Here is a 22749-nt window from a genome sequence, read left to right as displayed (position 1 = left end):
ACAACTCTAGTTTTTCTTCTTCTTTTTTTACTTGTCATTTTTTTGTTTGTCTTATTGGAACATATGAAGATGCAGGGATCAATCATTATGACTACCAACCACTCGCCTCCTAATATAATATCCTCATCACCCTCCTTCCTCCCCATTCCTCGATCTCTCTCTCCCCATCCCTCTCCCTCCCTCAGGGGCGTAACAGGGGTCGGTTGCCAGGAAATGCTATATGCATTATTGGAAACTAGATGTGCACTTGTTTTACAAAAAAAAGCAATACATATTCAATATAATCGATAGTACAGACAAATCAATGAAATTTCGTAACAAATGTTGAAAATAAATGAAACAAAACTACAATTTGTTGCAATAATTTTATATATGAAAAAAATAGAAATGAACGGAGGGACTTGCCAAGAAAAGCAAAGGCTTGTAGAAAAGGCAAGCCCCTAAACTTAGTATCAATACTAATTATAAACAAACTATATATACAACTATATACAAAAATCGAGACGGACACAGAAGACAAACTTAAAACAAGTAATCCACAAATATCAAAATAAAACGAATAAGCGACAACAAAAATAAGAGAAAGTAGTTCAAATAATAGTAACAGTGGTAACACACAAAAAAAGTACTTACAAAATTATAATAGGGAGGGAAAAGTGGCAAAGGAAAGAAAGAGGGAGATAAGGGAGGTGCAAATAAAAAGTGCAAATGAAAAGAGGAACATGGCAGGTGCACAGGTCGTAATGTATTGTATCATGTTGTAGTGTTTTTTTTTTTTAATAAGTAAAGTTTGACACATTTATTGGTAGTTAAAGGTTAAGTTATTTTGTATAGTTTTAGTTTAGGTTATGTGTTAGCTTGACTTGTTGGTGTGGAGTATTGACAAAATTAGCATCTTTTTATGTTTGCGTTTAAAAATATTAAGGTTTGTAGATTCTATAAAGTCGGGACATATGGTCCAAACTCATCCATACAACAGTGCATTATGGGTGGGGTCCGGGGCGGAGCCCGGAACCTCTTAATATTCAAGCCATTATAAACCTTACAGATGATGGCCACTAATTTTAATCAAATTGCGTGTATATTTATATAGCTTTCTCACAACATATAAATTCAATGCAGTTGTGAACCGTAATCATCCAAATATTTTGAGGGGGCACACCGGCATAGCAAATGTGGGTAAATTTGTAAAAAGTCGCCAGCGAGCGAAGCGAGCCAGAAAGAAAAATGGCCTTTTGAAATGAAATTATAATTATGTGATAGATTTTTACATCATTGCAGATATCATGTCACGTATATTTTTTTTCATTCATCTCATTTCGCTGCCTCCTTTATTTTCTTTTATTTCTACTTGGCTGTGCCATGGAACCCCCCCCCCCCCCGGTATATAAGCCAGTGCTTCAACGCAAAGATTAATGCAGGAAGGGTCCATATAGGGGCCCGTTATAGAGCCCCTTAAAGGTCACAGATGAAGAGCCCCCACTGCACAGGTCTTGGCTCTTGGACAGAGCCCCGGTATCTTTGGAGATTTAGTAAGTTTATGATAGACTTTCATACGACATTATGCTATATCCATCTTTCTTCCCGCTCGTTTTCTTCAATCCTCGGCAGCCCGGTAGTGTTGTCCCTTTTCTTTATTTTCCAATTTAGATTTTGGCTCATTCCATTCTACCTTCATTTCCCGCTTTTGTTTGCCTTTTGTCATCTTTAATTTATTTCCCTGTTTTACTAATCATGCTAATGTATTTGTATATCGGGGAGAATTGTTCTTTCTCACATGTTCTTCTTTCCATCCTTGGCCGTTTTCTTTCCGTTTTCCCTTTTTATGTTTTTGCTTAGTTTTCTTTTCCCTTTCCTTTTCCTCTTTCCTTTTCCCCCTGTCCTCTTTTTTCCCTTTCCTTTCCCTTCCCCTTTCTTTCTTTCTTTCTCCCCCTTTTTTTCTTTTTCCCGTTTTTTTATTTTCCCGGTGAACTCCGCAAGGGGGGACAGCTTGCCCCCCCCCCGTCTGTTACGCCACTGCCCTCCCCTCCGCGCCCCTCTCCGATCTCTCTCTCTCGTTCTCTTCTTCCTCTTCTTCTTCTTCTTCTCTACTTCTTCTTCTTCTCCCTGTATATAGCTCTGCTCCTGTGGAAAAGGGACACAAGTTAAAAAGGATACATTGAAACAGTGTGTATTGCTGTGAAATAACGATGATTGAGCATAAATCAAACCCGGACAGGACTGGGCTATTTGAGATGTATTGAGGACTGGGCGGGGGGATGATCCCCCCTTCTGATCTCGCCCGCGCCGTTCGCGATCGCGCCGAAAATTGGCACGCACATTCTTTACCACGTAAACTGCAAGCCAGTATTTAAAAAAATCTGAAAATTACTTTTTATTTATTTTGAATAAAATATGCAAATCTATTCGTGAAAAACATTATTTGCAAATTTAATACTCAATTTCTCTTCAAATTTTCTTTTTTTTCCAGATGTCATCTTTCTAATCTAATTTAAACGTTTTCACAAAGAAAAATTGCTGAAGCCAGTTTTTTTCCTTATGTATTTTTTTTTCATCTTTTGTTTTTCATTGTTTCAATGGAAATTATTATAGACCATTTACCAACTAAATTAAACCCTAAACTAATTAAGCAAACAAATTAGAATGAAAAATAATCATTTTTGTACACAAAGCATAAAAATGAGTCATTTTCGGCATGACATTGTCTCGTAAAAAGTCACATGCATGGCGTCACGATGCTATACCCGTATGTCGCAAATTTGGTCTCAGAAGAAAAAAGTCATAACATTTTGCGGTGCTATATCTTTTTGCGCTTCGGAAATATCGCGCGAAGCGTCGAGGGGGCATCATGCCCCCAGTCCTTTATTTAGGGTTAAGGGGGGGGGGGATATCAAAGATAAAATTAATATTTTGGGTGTGCTTGAAAAATAAAGTGCCTACGCCCTGCATGGCCATTCACACCCTGACCCAATCCTTTTGAGCTAGTTGCTGCATGTTTGATCGGCTTTGGTCGCAAAACTTGCAACCTTGATCATGTATTTCTTTTTTAGATTTAGGCTAATTAGATCAAATAAAATTTTTAAAGTAATAAGGAACAAACTTATAGGCAATCCATAACATTTCAAAAATTAACATTATCGATACATTTATATAAAGGCAAGTATAGGCGGATCCAGGGGGAGGTGCCCGGGCGCCCCCCCCCCTATTGCAGGAGCGAAAAAAAAAAAGAAAAGGGGGGAAAGAATATAAAAAAAGGGAAAAGACAGGAGAAAAAAAAAGAAGAGAAAAAGAGTAGGAGGACGAGTGAATAAAATAAGGTGAGGGGAAGACTTGGAAAATTATAATAAAAAAAATGTTCATGTCACTATTATGTAAAATTTTCGCTCGCGCTCGCATTTCATGTTCGATGAGATGAGATGAAATACATATAATTGCTCTACAGGCTGATATGGATCTCCAAATATCAAGTTTTTAAGTCAATATTATGCAAAACACATCTCAGCTTAGACATCGAGCTTTAATTATTATTATTATTTTTTTTTACAACTTGATTTTCAAAAAGTAGGCCATACTCTGTAAAATATCCGTTTTATTGTCTAAGTATCGACATTTTCAGCTCGCGCTGTGCGCTCGCATTATTTGATTTGTCAAGATCCTATATATTCTTTAATCGTGTATTCCATAAAGTTATCAAAATTTCCCTTTTTAGGTTTGATTGTCATTAGCACTGCGCGTTCGCATTTGATTGTTGAGTTATGCATACCTTTATAGTGATTCTATAATAATCTACTTAAAATTCTATTTTCATCACAGTTTATCGAAAATTTCGGCTCGCGATTTGCACTTGCATTAATTGTAAATAATATATATTAACCAATGAATCCTATTCATAATTACAAAAGTGCAAAAATGTCCATTTTTTCAGACCTTTAATATCAACAAATTTGTTGCTCTTATTAAAATAATGAATAAGATAACAATTTCATGAAGTACTGAGAATTAAATTGTCCTTTTTCAGAAAGGAATATCGACAATTTTTATCTCGTGCTTAGGAAGAGGAATGGGAACATATAGTCATCATTTTAATATGGTGACAAAATGTCCTTATAATGCCCCTGTCCTAGGTAAAAATAATAATAATAAAATCATTTATCAAGTGCGATCTATATCGACTTTTCAATTTTCTTTCAATTTGTGCTTAAAATAATTAAACCTTTTCACTTAATCTGATTATATCAAACATTTTCAGCTTGCGCTTCGCTCTCGCATTATTGATTTTCATGATTAAACAATGTATTTAGAATGCCTTTTAGGTCTAAATCATAGAGTTAAATTGGTTCTGAACCAAATGCTGATGCAGAATCGGCATTTAGATTGCGTTTACACGTTGTTACAGCTCGCGGTTCAGAACCGCGAGCCGATGCAAAAACCTGAAATGATACGCATATATCTACAATATACGTCATAATAAAGTCAACGCTGGATCAGTGCGCTTACAATGACGTCACAATGGTAAAGTAATTGAAATGCGCACAAATTGCCGGTGCAGAATCGGCTTTCTGTTTACACGTAGTAAAAAAGCCGATTCTGCATCGGCTCGCGGTTCAGAACCTACTACTTTGGTGGTGCAAATTGCCGGTTCTGAACCGCGAGCCGATTCAAGTTGCTCGCGTTTACACGCTATGAAAAAGCCGATGCTGAATCGGCTCGCGGTTCAGAACCGCGAGCCGATTCAAATGCCGATTAAGTGTAAACACGGTATCCAGTTTCAGATCCAAAATGTTCTGCTCGCGCTTCGCGCTCGCATTATTATTGTAGGAAGATACCCAATTATATCACCCATCCTTTTTATGATTTACAAAACATGATCGAGGGTGTCCCGTTTTTAGGTTTTAATCTCATTTTTCCCGATCCTACTTCGTGCTCGCACTGTTTAGTTTTATACATATATAGGACCTAGGCCTATAGCTCATACAAAAAGTGTTTAGCCAGTCCATTTGTTTTAGGTTGCTCATTATCTGATTGGTGAAATATGTATCGTCTTCATGGCTAACTGCAAACAGTCCTTAACCATCTAGCGTACCTACGGTACGAGTCACACGACTCTGACGAGTCACAACCCATGCACAAACGTATATTTGCCCCCCCTGACGGGCTTGAAAAACCTTTTTTGACCCCCCTGACGAGCTTTAAGACCTCTAATGCCCCCCTGACGAGCTTGAAGACCTTTTTTTTTTTTTTTTTTTTTTTTTTTTGCTTGTCAAATTTTTTCTGGAACGAAATCCTTTATTTGTGATCGAAGACCTTTTATTTTTTTATTTTTTTTTTTTTTGCTTGTCAAATTTTTGGGCGGACGGTTTTGCCCCCCCCCTGTGGAAAATCCTAGGTACGCCACTGTCCTTAACATGTCCCTTTTATATGAGGCCCGAACGTATATTAAAAAAATTTGTTGGCAGTAATAATAGTAACATATATACGCATCTTGTTCAGGATCCCAACCGTTGCCCAGAATGTTCAATTTTCAGGAATAAAAAAATATATGAAATTTCCAAAAAATTTAACTCGTGCTATACGCGCTCGCATTACTCAAATAGGGCTTATACTAGTCTTATGTTGTTTTATAAGATTATAGCTAAGAAGTGATTGTTAGGAATAAAGAAAAAAAAAACTTTGAGTATGGCCGATCTGTGGGTGAATATTTTTTGGGCCCAAGTCATATTGGCGAATGCTGGGTCCGCCCCTGGTATAGAAACAGGGTTCGCGGAATAGGATTTTAACTGTGTGTGGGGGGGGGGGGGGCTAACATGGCAAAAACACAATCATGTTACAGGCGTCAATTTTATTGGGGAAAAATCAATTATTGAGCTATAGCCCCCAACTCGGTTGTGCTGCTAGCAAAACCGAGACTTATTTTGCACCACCTACAACCTGTTTTAAAAAAAAAGAACCAACTAAAATACGTATCTATCTTTATAGGTACGTCTAAACTACCACATTTTTTCACAATTTCCCAAGTTTAAGGTCCCCTTCATAATTTGCCCTTATACCATGCAGCTATGTTGATGCTTGTTCTGTTGATGTTTCGAAAAAAAATTCTGTTGATAAATTATTTGATCGATTTTTTTAGCGTTCCATAAACACGTGTTACCGTTGCACACACGTACGTACACGACATGAAGCCGAGCCAAAGACGACATCAACTCTCTCCGTTGACTTCTAGGACTAGACCTGAGCCGACCTTTGTAAGTTGTTGAATATTAATTACAATACTACTGAGTATAAGACTAAGTAAGACTAATGTCTCTTCATTCTGTTTTTATGATTTCAATTCCTGAGCTGTGTCCTGTGCATTACTGCCGCCGTGTACCGGTACAGGAAAATTGAACTTGTCTTGAAGACGCGGCGCATGCTCCTCTCCCGTCTCCGATCTCTCTCCTCCTCCTCCCCCATCCCCCTCTTCCTCCTACCGGTACTCCTCTTCCTTCTCTTCCCCCTCTTCCTCCTCTTCATTCTCTTCCCCCTCATCCTCTTTCTCCTCTTCCCCCTCCTCTTCCTCTTTCTCCTATTCCTCGATCCTCTTTCTCTTCCTGGGGGGGGGGGGGGGGGGGGGGGGAGGGGTAGCCAGGCGGCTTCTAGAGAGTAAAAATCATTTACTAATGTAAGGTTACTCTCATACGAAGCCAGGCCTTCTATCTCATAGACCCACACAGAGCCAGCCAAAACCTGAAACTTTCACCCCCGAGATTTCTACTTTCCTTCTAAAAGATCTAGCTCTAAATCATGATGTAGGCTACATGGGATAAAACTTAATTTCCGACATTTCTACGCTCTCGTTGTTATTTTTAAAACAAGAATTCATCAAAAAAATGAAAAAATATTGTGAAAAGACGGAAGAGACTTGCCCGATGTTTACGCCGCCATCTTGTTTCTTATTGTACTTCCCCAACGTTACGGACGCGAGCTATAATCATGACAATCCAAACATCGTGACAGCACTTGACTCCATTCAATCGAAAGGAAAACATCACAAGCGCAAGCTCAATTTTAGCGAAGTACCAATTTAGTACACAGCTCCTCGTCATAATATTAAAGGTTACCAAAAATTTTCTGTAGAATCTGATTTTTTGTGCTATTTCCCCTATTTTGAGGGTGCTGAACATGAATCTGCTTGTTGCCAAATTTATAAATGCCATCTTCGACTGTTGCCATGGCAACGGATTAATTTCTCAAAAATAGCATGTATTCCCCTGTAAACGGTAGATAAACATGGTAAAATTACCCATTTGGTTAATTTCAAGTTTCTTATTCAATAAGAATAGAATTTACAAACATTTAAGGCCATTGAAATAGTTCAGATTTTCCTGTTACCATGGTAACGGCCTCTTTTTACCCCCCAAAAAAGATAAAAATGAGTAAAGATGTAAAATATGATGAATTCTTTTGAATTTTCCCTAATGTGAGGGTGCTGAAAGTAGATGTGCTTGTTGCTAAATATATTAATACCATCTTGCACCATTGCCATGGCAACCAAATTACACCTAATTAGATAAACAAAAATTAAAAGATGGTTGGAAAAGATAATCGTTGAAAATCACTAAATTAGATATACATCTGTGAGTTTGACCCACTATTCAATTTTAAATGCAAAATAAGTATTCAGTATGACTTCAATGGTATGCTAAGATTGCTGTTGCCATGGTAACCAATGTTTCAACAATGAATATCAATGTTACATTGCCTGTTGCCATGGTAACTGTTTTTTATCAAAATAGAATATATTTGAGAAAAATTGTAAAATAAACCTTTTTCACCGTATTTGAGTGTTGAACATGTATTATATACATGTATCTTCTTTGGATATTACCATGGCAACCAAATAACATCTAATTTGCTAAACAAATAGCAGAGTGTGAAAAGGTAATGTTGGAAAATGCAAGAAAAAGAACTTAACTTCCATGCGTATGGTTTTAACATCTCATTTTACTTTGAACACAAATTAAGTTTTCTGCATGGGTTCATTGGAATGATAATAATTCATGATTCCATGGCAATCCCTGAATTAATTAGCGATAAATACCAATGCTAAATTGTATTTATAATCAAGAAAGGAATGTACTAGTATATTTCATGTCAGAAAGTAATATGCCACACAGGAAACATATTGTCTCCAAACAATACTCTCTCTCTCTCTGGAACATATATAGTGGTTGCTATGGTTACACCTCATTTTTTAATCATTTGAAATTGTTACTTTATGAAAAATTGAAAATAAATGCAAGGCATTTCATTTTTAAAACGGTGCAACATATTTTGAGAATCATTAAAAACACCAAAGGTGGACAAAATTGTACGCAAACTTCAATTTTTTTCGTTTCGAGATTTACAATTTCAAATAAATTTTCGTGTTGAACAGTTGTTCCTATAGCAACACAATTATGTTGATGTAGTATACAATCAGTAATAAACGTTTGTAGACAGTTAAAATAAACTTCAATAAATACTAATTTTGTCTTGTCAAAATTTTATTTAAGTGTTTTCCTTCCCAGATCAATTTGGTAGGCCAATCTGGGGCCTGTTTCATAAAAAGATAGGTCTACAACTATTCCAACTTTGTACCACTAACATGGTTAGCAGCCAATCACAATCAAGGTTATCATAATAGGTAAAATATTGGCAAAGTTAAAATAGTTATAACCCTTTATGAACAGGTCCCTGGTGGTGAGTGAGAGTATGATATTATGTATATTGCAAATATATTAATTTTGGGCAGTCCACAAGCTTTATGACAAAGATTATTGCAACATAAACCAGGGGGGTGGGTACTTGCAACCTTCTTTCTCAATCCATCCTTGAAATCCCTTTTCAATGACATGAAGCTTTTTATCCGTCAACATGGTCTGTCAGCTGGAAAACCTGGAAAACATAATTCAGGAATCATTATTAAAATTGCATGCCACTTTTACAGTCACCTATATAATACTGTTTAACAATTGTCACAATACAAAATTAGTTTAAATTCATTAGTATTACTATTATTTACAGTTTACTTTGAACATAAGTAGCTTATTTCAGTACATAACTCAAATAAAATCCTTGGTTGTTTCCATAACTATGAACCCAGAAACACGTTGGCTTTCACTGAAATTGAAAAATTATCGCATAGTTTTGCAAGTCATTATTATATCTATTTTTTTATCTAATTCTGGTAATATGCATAAAATGCTACTACTTTACTTACATGCATTTCAGCTCATCTGCAAACAAACATGACACTGTGATTGAAGATCCGTTATACTCGCTTCAACTTCCTCACTTGAGCCGCTGCACGACATGACCTTCTCATTTGATGCTATGCTCTCTATTGATATAAATTTTAATGAAACAGAAATATATATACCAATGATTTTATTATCAATCATTGATTATGAAACATGGTTTGCTTTGAATAGTAAACGGGAAATTTCAAAACACGTCAACTAAATTCAGTAAAAAATTCATTCTAAAATGAGAAACTTGTAAGAGTTTCTTTGTTATATTAGTTCATGAGATCTTTGTTTTACTTGAACTGTATGTGTGACAGTGCAACAAATGTATCTTCATATGTTTATAAAGTTATAATCTATGTATACATATATACTTACAACTTTAATGATCTGACTAGAAACACCACCATTCAAGTGTCGAGACTAGACTATTCATCAAACTCCTTGCATCTTTGGTAACACCGTTTCATTTTGTTTTTTGCCTCTTTTCCTCCTTTTGTTTTTAATGTTTAAATTTTTTCCACTATCTTCATCATGGTGTCACAGTTCTGTACACTGTAGAGTATTCCATGGTCTGAAGAAGATCGCCATTTCTCTCCTTCTTTTCCTCTTCCATTGTCTTAATCATGGTTTCATAGTTCTGTATTTCTGCATTAAATTCCATGTTCTGAAGAAGATCTCTATTTCTCCTTCGTTCCCTCTTGCATTGTCTTCATCATGGTTTCATAGTTCTGTATTCTGCATTAAATTCCATGTTCTGAAGAAGATCACCCTTTACCTCCTTCTTTTCCTCTTCCATTTTCTTCATCATGGTTTCATAGTTCTGCATTAAATTCCATGTTCTGAAGAAGATCACAATTTCTCTCCTTCTTTTCCTCTTCCATTGTCTTCATCATGGTTTCATAGTTCTGCATTAAATTCCATGTTCTGAAGAAGATCACAATTTCTCTCCTTCTTTTCCTCTTCCATTGTCTTCATCATGGTTTCATAGTTCTGCATTAAATTCCATGTTCTGAAGAAGATCACAATTTCTCTCCTTCTTTTCCTCTTCCATTGTCTTCATCATGGTTTCATAGTTCTGTATTAAATTCCATGTTCTGAAGAAGTTCGCCATTTCTCCTTCTTTTCCTCTTCTATTGTCTTCATCATGGTTTCATAGTTCTGCATTAAATTCCATGTTCTGAAGAAGTTCGCCATTTCTCCTTCTTTTCCTCTTCTATTATCTTCATCATGGTTTCATAGTTCTGTATTAAATTCCATGTTCTGAAGAAGTTCGCCATTTCTCTCCTTCTTTTCCTCTTCTATTGTCTTCATCATGGTTTCATAGTTCTGCATTAAATTCCATGTTCTGAAGAAGATCACCATTTCTCTCATTCTTTCCCTCTTCCATTGTCTTCATCATGGTTTCATAGTTCTGTATTCTGCATTAAATTCCATGTTCTGAAGAAGATCACCAATTCTCTCCTTCTTTTCCTCTTCCATTGTCTTAATCATGGTTTCATAGTTCTGTATTTCTGCATTAAATTCCATGTTCTGAAGAAGATCTCTATTTCTCCTTCTTTCCCTCTTGCATTGTCTTCATCATGGTTTCATAGTTCTGTATTCTGCATTAAATTCCATGTTCTGAAGAAGATCGCCATTTCTCCTTCTTTCCCTCTTCCATTGTCTTCATCATGGTTTCATAGTTCTGTATTTCTGCATTAAATTCCATGTTCTGAAGAAGATCTCTATTTCTCCTTCTTTCCCTCTTCCATTGTCTTCATCATGGTTTCATAGTTCTGTATTTTGCATTAAATTCCATGTTCTGAAGAAGATCACCCTTTACCTCCTTCTTTTCCTCTTCCATTGTCTTCTTCATGGTTTCATAGTTCTGCATTAAATTCCATGTTCTGAAGAAGATCGCCATTTCTCTCCTATTTTTCCTCTTCCATTGTCTTCATCATGGTTTCATAGTTCTGTATTCTGCATCAAATTCCATGTTCTGAAGAAGATCTCAATTTTTCCTTCTTTTCCTCTTCCATTATCTTCATCATGGTTTCATAGTTCTGTATTCTGTATTAAATTCTATGTGCTGAAGAGGATTCATTTTTTCTCTTCTCTTTCCAAGTATCCACCACTACCCTCATCATTATGGCATATTTCTGTACACTGGATGAATTAATTCATTGTTTTGAAGAAGATCTCAATTTTTCTTCCTCTTTTCCTATTCTCTTTACTGTGCAAAAATCAACTCCGTATCCTACATGTACTCATCTGTTTCACTGCTGCTATCACTGCTGGTGTCACTGCTGGTATCTTCTTCCTCTTCTTCACTTATATGTTCTGTGTTCATACATGTTTCACTTTCTCCTTCACATCTGCACAGTTCTGTACATACAAGTCCATGTTTTCTACAAGAGCAACGCTTTGTGCAGACTGTGAATTCTCCAGCTTTACTAGATCTGCATTGACACTTTAGTAACTGTGACACTGAATCTGGAGCTGGTGGTAAATCAGATAACACTGGAACAAATTTTCCATTACACTTCGTCCATCCGAACAGAAGAGGGTCTGGAACAGTCGGATTAACCTGTAGATCCTGCTGCCATATGATGGCTTGACAACGTGCTCGTTTAAGATGCTCTTGCCAGGCACCTGGTGTCGGAGGAAGGTTTTCTACACCTTTCTTTTCTGTCATGTGTTTAAACATGTGCCACCTTAGCTTTTCTGGGGTAAGAATTGTCACAGTCTTTGGACAAAAGAGTTGACAAAGGAAGTCTTGACAGCTTCTTAAAGTATCTTTAGATGGTTCAGTCAGGCTACCAAGTTTAGATATAGCTTCAATAACTTCATCTGATGACTTCATGAATGACTTGAAGCAGAAACGTTTGCTTTTTCCAAACAAGTGCCCTGTAGTATCACAACCTGTCATGGCATGCCAGTTGATTAATGCCTTTGCTTTCTTTTCACCAATCCATTCATAGATAGCTTTCAGATGAATCATCTTGCGATTTCTTCCAGTTCCTGTGATGATTTCCACATCTTCACCAAGTTGTGGAACTCTTCTCAATGCAAGCAACAGTACATCTGTATCATGAGAGTAGATGCTGACAGCAAAGCCCAATGTTGCAACTTCAGCTGAATGTAAGATGAGAAGAGTGTCGGCTTCCTCTTGTGTACTTACTGGTGTTGTAACTGGAAACTCATTATTGCACCTTACATCTTTGCGATTAACAACAACCAGATTTTCTGTCGAACTTTGTGCAATAAGGACATCTGTCAGGTAAAGTGTGAGTGAATCCTTCGTTTCATTGCTGGACAGGAATTCTTTTTTGTCCCTGATAGAGGTATTGTCATCAACTATGTATGACCGAACTGACTTCACACATCCTCTCCGTCTTTGCCTTGTGTTTTCCTTAAGTGACGACTTCAATGTGTAGTTGTCGAACACAACTCTGGCTTGGTCATAATGCTTTGCCTTTGCATCAATATGTTTGACATACATTCGAGCCACATCCTTGCAGGTTTGGAAGCTTCCTACTGCCATCACTTCTTGAACAACAACCATACCATCAATTAGGAGACACCTTGGCTTCTTCAAAGATTGGTTCTGATCCACTGATGATAGGACGTTGTCATCTATTGCAATACCAGACTCCTCACACAATATGTGCAGTACTTGACTTTTGTCACTAGCTGGATGAAGTGATCCATCGGCTTTCATCAACCGTTTGTTTGTACCTGCAAATTCATATTTGCCAATAACATCCTGGAGATCAATATCTTCTCTCCCAGATCTGGCAATGATCAGAAGTCTTGCAAATAGAGACACAGAGGCTTTCAACAAAACAGCTTCTGTTCCTGTTTTCATCTTGACGGTTTTGGCAGTTTTGTTCCACGTCTGAATTTTTGATTTTGTCATTTTGCTCCACAGGTTATGTTCTCCCTTCAGCCGATCCTCTACAAATTTCTCATATTTTTCCTTTCCAACCTCTTCAACTGACAGTATACTGTTTGCAACCTGCTGAGGAATTATTTCCTTTGTTACAAGTTTGAACATCACGTTCTTGTTCTCTTCCTTGCATTCTTCAAACAGGTTGAGTGGCCCCAAGACTTTCTTAAGTTTGGATATGGCTACTTCCTCCCTGGTGACTTTACTCTTGCTAAGGTTGTGGTGCCTGGATTTACTTCCTCCTTCTCCATTACTAGACAGAAAATGTTCCATTTCTTGTGAAATGCGAGCCAGTTGAGGAGCTGTTAGACAAAACTTCAGCAGAAGTGTAGGATTTGAAGCGATCCCTGATATACCTCCTTGGCCTTTCGTTGCCTTGTTTAGATATTCCTGTGCTTGATCTATACCCAGTCTAGTGAATGGAGTGTTGTTGTGGGTGTTTACTGTGAAACCACCTTTGCAAAACTCGTCCCACACGATTGGATCTGACACTTGCATTTCCTGCATTCTTGCAAGGAATTCTGGAATATTCTGAGCATAATCCAAACGATTATAAGCAAAGAAATATACACACATTTGCTCAAGGGATGCTAGAAAGAGAATCCAATTCCCTTCACGTACAGCTTGTTGAAATTGCAGCATGTTCAATACTTGATTCTTGTACTGCTTCAGCCACCTTTGCATGTCACTATTGTGGGTCTTGTCAAAGTCCATAAGCTGCTTCTCCAGATTCAAGGATTCAATGGTGATCAGAAAATCTTGTTGTGCTTCTTGGATACTCAATCCTTTTCTACAAGCATCAGCAAACGATTCAGCACTGGTTTGTAGGGCATTTTTCACTTCTGGGTTACCATCGAGGAAGGCATGTAAATGAAGGTCGAAAAGTGCTTGCAGGGTGATTATGTGTGCACTCATAGCTCTATTGTAGTGACTTCCATTGATTATCTGATTGATAGTGACCGTGCCATACAGATCTGCTTCTCTCCATGCCTCTTCAAGACCACTTCCCTCTACAGTTCTCCCAAGGCATCGTAAGGCACATATCACAATGTGAAATGGTCCTGGAAACAAGTGCCACTTGTCTTTGAATTGTGGGTGCAGATACTGCAATTTCAGTGCCCTTTTATATAGATCCATATCCATATTTACAACTACCTTCTTACTAGAACTATCAACCAGGGAGTTCAGCTTCTCTAGATGACCAAGAGCAGTCACAAGGGTCTTCCATTCATTAGCAGGAGCATTTATAAGTGGCATACCGAATATGTTGTCTACATTTACATCTGCTGATCGATCGTTAACAGTCTCTTGTAGCAAGGAGTTGTAGGCTGACCAGTTAGGAACTGATTGTATGGCACCTGCCATACTGGACTCTATAAGGTCTATATCATCTTTGCTCTCATCAAGAACGACAAAGCTAGCTGAGCGACTGAAGTGTCTTGCAATCAACCACAGGTTTGTTGTGTTACTCCTTAAACAGTCCTCATACTTCCATGGTTTGAAGGACCTGTACTTTGGGCTTGTCTTAGGTGTTGGATTCCCTTCTATCGGACAATGAAAGAGGTCTATAACAGTTGGAGGAACACTATCTTTCCAGCTTGTTTTACTAATTTCACTTCTATCCTTTGGCTTAAAGACAGGTTCAGCTTGCTGGGAAGGGGGCATTGAGCGCTGATAAATGGCCATTGCGGTTCCATGGAAAGTACCCTTTCCATCAGGGGTATCCACCTTCATGTCTATATTGTCTATTGATGCACGAACGAGCTGTCCCTTTGCAAGTCCTGGGGGAACGTATACACCATTATCTTTCATGTTGTCCATGGCTGCATTTACGAAGTCATTCTTTATGTCAGCTACTCTTTTCGGGGGAACTCCAACGCCACAATTGTTCAACACAGTGACTGCTTTTTGACTTCGGAATTGGTGGTACATGTATAAGGACAAACCGACAGCAACAGGTGACTCAAATCTATCAATAAACCTTTGATGACTTGATTTCGGTGCACATTTCACCTGATGATCTGATCGACAAGCCTGGGTTATAGTCTGTGCTATGACAAGACTTTTCGTTTTAACCTCCTGTAATCTTGCACAACCCTCAACATCTCTTCCTCCTTGAAGAATCCACAGAATTGTTGTTACAAGCTCATCAGGAACACTTTTCTCCATAGAATCTTTAAGTGAATCCTTAAATTTCCAGGGATCTTCTTTCCTCTTCTTGAGGATAGAACGACGGAGAGTCATCGCTGCTTGGAACAGGTTTCTCATTTCCTTCTTTGTATTGCATTCATGCTGATCTTTCAGAGCCTCACATCCAACTTTCTTTGAATGCAAGACAGCAGGGCAATTTTTTTTTCCAGGTGATATGCTGTAGCTGGTGATATTATCAAGTAATTTTCCTTCCAGTTTGAACCTAGTTATCTCGACATCAGGTACCCCATACATTTCCATCAAACTGTTGTAAGATGTCACAAGATCATGCAGAGGTATTATTTCTCCTCCATCTATTCTTTCCTGCAACCTGCCAAAGAACTCTGTTTCTGCGCAGATATATTGCACAGACTGTTCAGAAACATTGGTGCTCCTCAATTTCTCTTGTGGCCACTGCACATATTTTCGCCAATTTGAAGTGTGACAGCTTTTGTGATATTTTATATCCCGAGCATGGAAATCGCCTTCTGCAATGATATCACCCAAGTAAAGTTTCCAAATTTCATTATTACTCTGGTTCACTACTTTCATCATGGAATTTCCCATGTCTAAGCTTGTACAACCATGCAGATCTTGTTCATCATACTTGTCACTCTGGCAGTAAAAACAGAGTTCCCTTCTGAATGGTTTAGAATTTGATCTTCTAAGTGGGCTTTCAGATGAGACTGATGATTCATGACCTCTTGTAAGAGATGAATGTTGCCGTTTTGTTGAAGGGCGCCCTGCTTTACCTCTAATAGTAAGGACCTTTGATGAATCTTCCTGAAGTAATGCTTCATGCTTAAGTCTATCTCGAGCAGTGTGTTGTTTATGAGTGACCTCACTATAGCATGATCTGTGCCAGACAGCTCCATTTTCTTCGAGTTCAGCAGCTGTTAGCCCTTCTAGAACTGTTTTTAATTTTAGGTATTCAGGGTTTCCATACGAAGCTCTGATGTTGACATGATCCAAAAAGTTTTGGTATGTTTCAATGCTTGATCTGCGTAGCTGTTCAAAATTTAGCTTGCGTTTTGTACATGTATGGTGGCTTCCTGAATCTGTTATAATTTTTTTTTCCTGGCATTTAATGCAGAAGTCAAAGTCTATATTTGTTGCACGACCTGATATTTCTCCATCTGTCCCAGACATGTTTTCCTGTATGGGTAATGATAATTTTACCAAAGCATTTTAATTTTTTTTTCTACTATTATATGAGATGACTACATGACAGATTTTTCTGCCTGTTTATGATTTTAAGATTTGGGGTTTCATCCATACATGAAAGTTTTTCCAAAGAGCCTGTACCCTAAAAAGGCTATCCATTATTAAATACCTATTTATCTCCTATCGAATCAGATGGCAGAACACGTTGAATAAAGGTCAATTCAACCCCAGAAAAAATGTTGATTTGAATTAATAGATATAAATCAAATAAATATAATGGTGAACATTTCATCAAAACCGGATGTGAAATACGAAAGTTATGTCGTTTAAAAGTTCATTTCATTTTTTTACAAAACAGATACATGCACAAACCGTTGACATGCAAATAGTGCTGAAGCTGAACCGCTGAACATGGCAGTTCAAACCAAACACAAAGGCTTCGGTCGCTGGTTCGGTATAAGATTCCAGGTGCATTTATAAAGTACCATTTATCACAAACTGATTTTGATTGTGTGTGTATTTGAGTTTTCTCAGACGTGTATCAATCAGATATGATTATTTACGTCTGGGACCGACCTTTAACGTCACCATCCGAAAGACGTGAGCAGGGCTCGAACCTCTGCATCAGTTTGTAAATTCCCCACATAGCTTGGATTACAGGCGCAGGCCACAACGCCCAGTTGCTGATTGTGATTGGTGATTGGTGGGGATTTTTACCTGATTGCTTGTAAGCAAGCAACCAGAGGACCGACGGCTTAAGGTCCTCTCCGAAGGACCTGGTAATGAGGATTAATGCCTTACCAAACGGCACTAGCGCACCAAGTGGGAATCGAACCCGAGTCACCGGAATACGAATCCCCCGCTCTACCGACTGAGCTATCGCGCCTGTAACTCCATCTAGATCGTAGCACCATGTATTTTAATCATATAAAATAATAAATGTTTTATTGGTTAGTGATTAAGAACGATAAGAATTCCCCAAAAATATTTCAAAAGTCAAATACCACAGCTTCGGCCTCGTCTTTGATTCAATTCTTATCGATTTTAACATTTTTATGAAGATGATTTTTTTTCTTTATAAAATTTGAGGACTTTTAAAACTAATCTTGGTATAAAAGTGTCGGTGGATACGTATATATATGACAGTAATCGATCGCAGTTGTAATTGGTCATAATTGTTTTTTATTTGATTAAAAAAAATAGAGGAGACATGAATTTTTTTCTCATAACTGGCAAAGTAAAATGGCAAAAAAAAATCACCTTCTGAAATTAATGTCCAAATAAAAAAATGAGGGTAGAAATAGCAATTAACAGAAAAGATTAAAAAATTCAAGTAAAGCAAGTCAAGATTTTATTGTAATGGTCTTGTCTTAACAAGAGGGATTTAATGCTCAGTTTGATTTTATAAAGTTTTGCAACTAATGAAATAATCCCTTTACAACATATCCACTTATGGTTGATGGTGTTTTTCATTCCGTACGGCATTGGTTTGGTTTTATACTTTTAGCACTACACCAATCCCCAAATTCAAAGAACTCCTTGAAAGGATCCAAATAAATTAAGTACACATCCAACTTCATGCAATGTTACAAAAAAAAATGTATGGGATAGCCACGCCAGGCGTTTGTTCATCAACCATCCAGATTCAGAAACACTATGCCTACTAAGTTGCATCTCTTATTAAATAGATCTAGATCCCTCTAGTTGATTTATAAATCTAAAAGTTGCTTGTAATCTTAGTAGGCATACGGCTACTAGTACTAGACACTATTAGATCTAACGTTGTCACTAGTTCTACGCTTACATTAACTTTTTTTTTGAGGGTCAAGTTTGTGTCAGGATTCTGTGTCATGATAGATCTAGACCTTCATCCATTATCCATATAGGTAAGTGCATAATTTATTTCCCCCCTTTTTTTTGGGTGCTATTGCGACCCCATTCTAGGCCTAGGCCTACTCCATTTTGGAGAGTACCCTCTGCCTATTAATTACACGGACGAGTCCTGGGCTCCGACCCGCTTTGTGGGTCGGAACTCCTTGGGTTAGTCGAGAATACTAAATCTATCATCTAGATCCAGTGACTAGTAAATTTAGCCTTCTTATAATTTTACAAATTTAGGCTAGATCTAGTAGTAGAATACTAGATCTAGCCTAAATTTAATAAATTATCTAGATCTAGGACTAGGCCTAGGTCTAGTAGGCCTACTACTACTAGACCTAGACTAGATCTAGGACCTACTAGATTCTATATTACTTAGACCAGTACTAACAAAAGGCCTACTTAAAGTTTATGTACACTTTGACAGGGCCAGGGGGAGTGTGTTATTTGCTATGGAAAACACCTGACCAAAGCTCCAACTTCAAGGACAAGGCCCACTAAAAGTAAAAAGCTACATAGAATACAATGCATGGGACTGTAATATAAATCTACAACAATCTTGATGAACCAGTACATTTAAATTTTGCTTTAATGGACAAGATGTAGAATGAAAATCAATTCTTTGGTATTTTTTGGGTGAGAAGATAAATGTAAATTTGTTTTAAACTCACCTTAAGATGAATTTTGTCCAGAAAACAGAAACAAAATTGACGCCATCATAGGCTATCTCAGGAAGATGTTAAAGTTTTCAACAATTTTCAATTCTGTCCACGAGAGGGCGCTTTCCAAATTTTGCTAAGTTTAAGCTCATGTGGTAGTTTTAAATAGATAAAAAATAGAAAAATGTATTTTTTTCAGACTGAAACCAACTGAACTGATTAAATACTTTCACAAGAATGCACAAAATATTTAAAAGCTCAAAAAAGTACATTTTTTAAATAAAAATATATCATTTCCTATCTGACAATAATAACTTAAGGATGGGTTCTGTCACTTTGGCGGCCATTTTGAATGAGAATTCGTATATTAAATTGGGTGGAAAAAATCAGCATAATACTACATATCATGAAAAATACAAAAAACATACTTTTGGCCCATATTATTGTCATAAATAGTGTTTTTTTTCAGCATTTATCTCCAGTCAACAGATTTCTATGGCGGCCATTTTGAAATTCAAAATGGCGGCCAAAGACGGCATTTATAAATTTGGCAACAAGCAGATTCGTGTTCAGCACCCTAAAAATAGGGGGATGAGCACAAAAAATCAGATTCTACAGAAAATTTTTGGAATTCTTACTACTTGCCGCCTACTAATTAGCGTAGAAGGCAGCATACGGCCGTGTGTTGTTGCCCTCTGCGTTCGAAGATGTACAGCCCGATATAAAAATGGCGGATAGGCAAAAGACGTTGACTGATCAGAAGGATGTCCAAAAATCCCCAAAATTATTGATAACACTTCATCTAACCCTTAAATAATGCTAATAATATGAAAGTTGAGGATGTATTTATGCTGAATACATGTATGTTTGTTAAAAGATGTTATTTAATCATTTACATCTGATGAACATGGATTTTAAAACTTTCTTGGTACAGTGGCAGATACAAATTTTGACCAATGCGAGTATGACATTGCTATAATGCATAAAAAATGCTTATTGATTACCGGTACAATGTATGTTCTTTGTCGATAGTTATCAATATTGGTAAGATATTTTTAGCAATATATCAACAGAGAATTTTCTTAACGATAACAGCCCTAACCTCAATTATATGAAATAATACACTTGTAATTAGTCACATGTAATGATATAAATTGTGACACCAGCTCTATTCAAATATTATGGAACCACTCCTGCTCAGATACATGTCCTATCAATCATTAATAAATTACACTTTGACAAAAAGAAAACAGATTTGAAACTTGATGAAGGTAAATTTGTACTGTACCTTGTACACTGAATACTTTTATTAGACAATGACTAGCCCAGTCTTTGTCAGTATAAATGTTTGGATTATAGAAGGCTATGGGAGGAGTCTATAGGCAGCAACTTCCTTGAAGGTGTGTCTGTTTTTGTCTCATCTTAACCTTTAAGATTTTGATATTAACTACCCCAACATGGTCCAAGTTCATTGACCCAAAGTGACCTCTGACCTTAGTCCTGTGACCTGAAACACAGGCAGGATGTTAAGTAATACTTGATTAACCTTATGTCCAAGTTTGATGAACTAGGTCCATATACTTTCTTCTTCTGATGATAAAGAACAGTCCACCGACTGGTGTATTGTTGTTTTGTACTTTTGATGACATTTCAAAAATTTAACCTAATACCCCTTTCATATTGCGCTTTTCACCGGCGAAGTTCGCCAGCGAAGGGGAAAGTGTCCAGTACTAAAGGTACACAGGAGAACTTCGCCGGCGAAACTGTTTCACCGGCGAAGTTTGGCGGTGAAAAGGCCAGTATGAAAGCAAACAGGAGAACTTCTCTTTAATGACGTCAGAGGTCAATTTTTTTCTCTCTTGAAGTCCCCTGTACCGAGATTCCGCGCGCGATAGTTGCAAGCTCAGCTGCATGCTATGGCCAAGTAGATACCCTCGAATATAATTTTTTTTTACTAACAATATTGATTAAAAAGCACTTTTTACATGTATAAAATGTGCTAAAATATAAAAACAAGGTGATATTGTTAGTTTTTATCGTAATACTTCCAAAATATGTTGTAATTAATTTTTTTAATACCTTTTTGTAATAGGTAAGAAGTAATGTTTACAATTTTCTTTCGTTTGTTCTGCAATCGCCCGTTGACTTTCGCCGGGGAAGAAATGTCAGTGCGAAAGGCTACATTTTTTTCTTCGCCGGGGAAGTGAGGAATGCGAGGCGGAGAAGTTCGCCGGCGAAGTTCGCCGGTGAAAAATGAAGAGGGCAGTATGAAAGGGGTATTAGAAGGTTAAGTTTTTTAAATGTCATCATAACTTAGAAAGTACAAACCAACAATACACTATCAGAAGAAGAAGAAAAAGAAAGTATATGGACCTAGTTCATAAAACTTGGACATAAGAGTGATCAAGTATCACTAAACATTCTGTGCGAGTTTCAGGTCACATGACCAAGGTCAAAGGTCATTTAGGGTCAATGAACTTTGGCCATTTTGGGGTATTTGTTGAATTACCATCATAACTTTGAAATTTTATGGATCTGATTCATAAAACTTAGACATAAGAGTAATCAAGTATCACTGAACATCTTGTGCGAGTTTCAGATCACATGACCAAGGTAAAAGGTCATTAAGGTCAATGAACTTTTGCCATGTTGGAGGTAATTATTAAATTGCTATCATAACTTTCAAAGTTTATGGATATAGTTTATGAATTGTGGACATAAAGGTAATCAAGTATCACTGACAAGTCTTAGGTCACATGATCAAGGTCAAATGTCATTTAGGGTCAATGAATGTAGTATTGTATCATTATATAAATGGTGTTTTTTGTGAATAGTTATTCTATAGTACCGGTAGTTTTCAAAGTCAGAACTGCTGCTATATTGAATCGTGTAATGCAGGTGAGACTGCCAGAGGCGCTTCACTTGTTTAATAAGGGAAACAGAAAATGGTCTGAAATTACTATTTTGCAATTGATATTCAAAACAATTTCTTCAGTTTAAACGGTGCTTGTACCCAAATTAGGTACGGTATGTATCAATCCATTCTTTATCAGATTTCTTGTTTGCAAGCGATTTCAAAATTTGATAGATCCAAGCTAGTCTTATCTCTATCTCTGTAGATGAGAGAGAGACCTTTGTACACACTGGATATTGACATATTTAACTTTGCAGAGGAATATAGAACTTTAATTAAAGACTACACATGAAAATTCAGCTTCAGATATCTGGATTTTGCCAGTTCAGTGTACATCTGGTAATAAGGTAATACATGGGTAATAGAGATATTAATCCACCAGGGTAGATTAAGAACATGAAATGTAGGTAAGAAGGGACTGAAAATAACTCTGAATGTGTATCCTCGCAAGTTGGTAAGCCACATTATAGTTAATGCTTTGTCTATAGCATTTTGAATTTTGATGTATTAATATGCATACATTTTATAATCTTTATATTCATTGCAGACTACATTGGTGATCTTGCACTTGATTCGTCACCTAGAACTAAAGCATAATCCAACATGCCTGCCATCATAGCATTCCATACACTACATGATGCTAATGTCACCATTTGTGAAGATGGGAAACTTCTGGCTGTTCTGGAACTTGAAAGTAAGTCATTTTCCTTTGAAACATAATTCCTGTTCAATAAGCACAATAAATTCTTG

General features: G+C 37.0%; 1 protein-coding gene across 1 annotated transcript in view; it reads left to right on the top strand.

Moving 5' to 3' along the window:
- Nucleotides 1–6154: 6154 nt before the first annotated feature.
- The window catches only part of LOC129255085 (nodulation protein NolO-like), a 33566-nt gene continuing 16971 nt past the window's right edge, over nucleotides 6155–22749 (top strand). The window contains exons 1-2 of the mRNA XM_064095525.1: nucleotides 6155–6242; nucleotides 22547–22693. Coding sequence (XP_063951595.1) covers nucleotides 22603–22693 — 91 coding nt within the window. The 5' untranslated portion in view covers nucleotides 6155–6242; nucleotides 22547–22602. The remainder of the gene's footprint in view (nucleotides 6243–22546; nucleotides 22694–22749) is intronic.

The sequence above is a fragment of the Lytechinus pictus genome, chromosome 2 (assembly GCF_037042905.1).
Source record: "Lytechinus pictus isolate F3 Inbred chromosome 2, Lp3.0, whole genome shotgun sequence".
In the NCBI taxonomy this organism is placed as follows: Eukaryota; Metazoa; Echinodermata; class Echinoidea; order Temnopleuroida; family Toxopneustidae; genus Lytechinus; species Lytechinus pictus.
The sequence above is the reverse complement of the archived record's forward strand: the minus strand, read 5'-3'. Positions and strand labels throughout refer to the sequence as shown.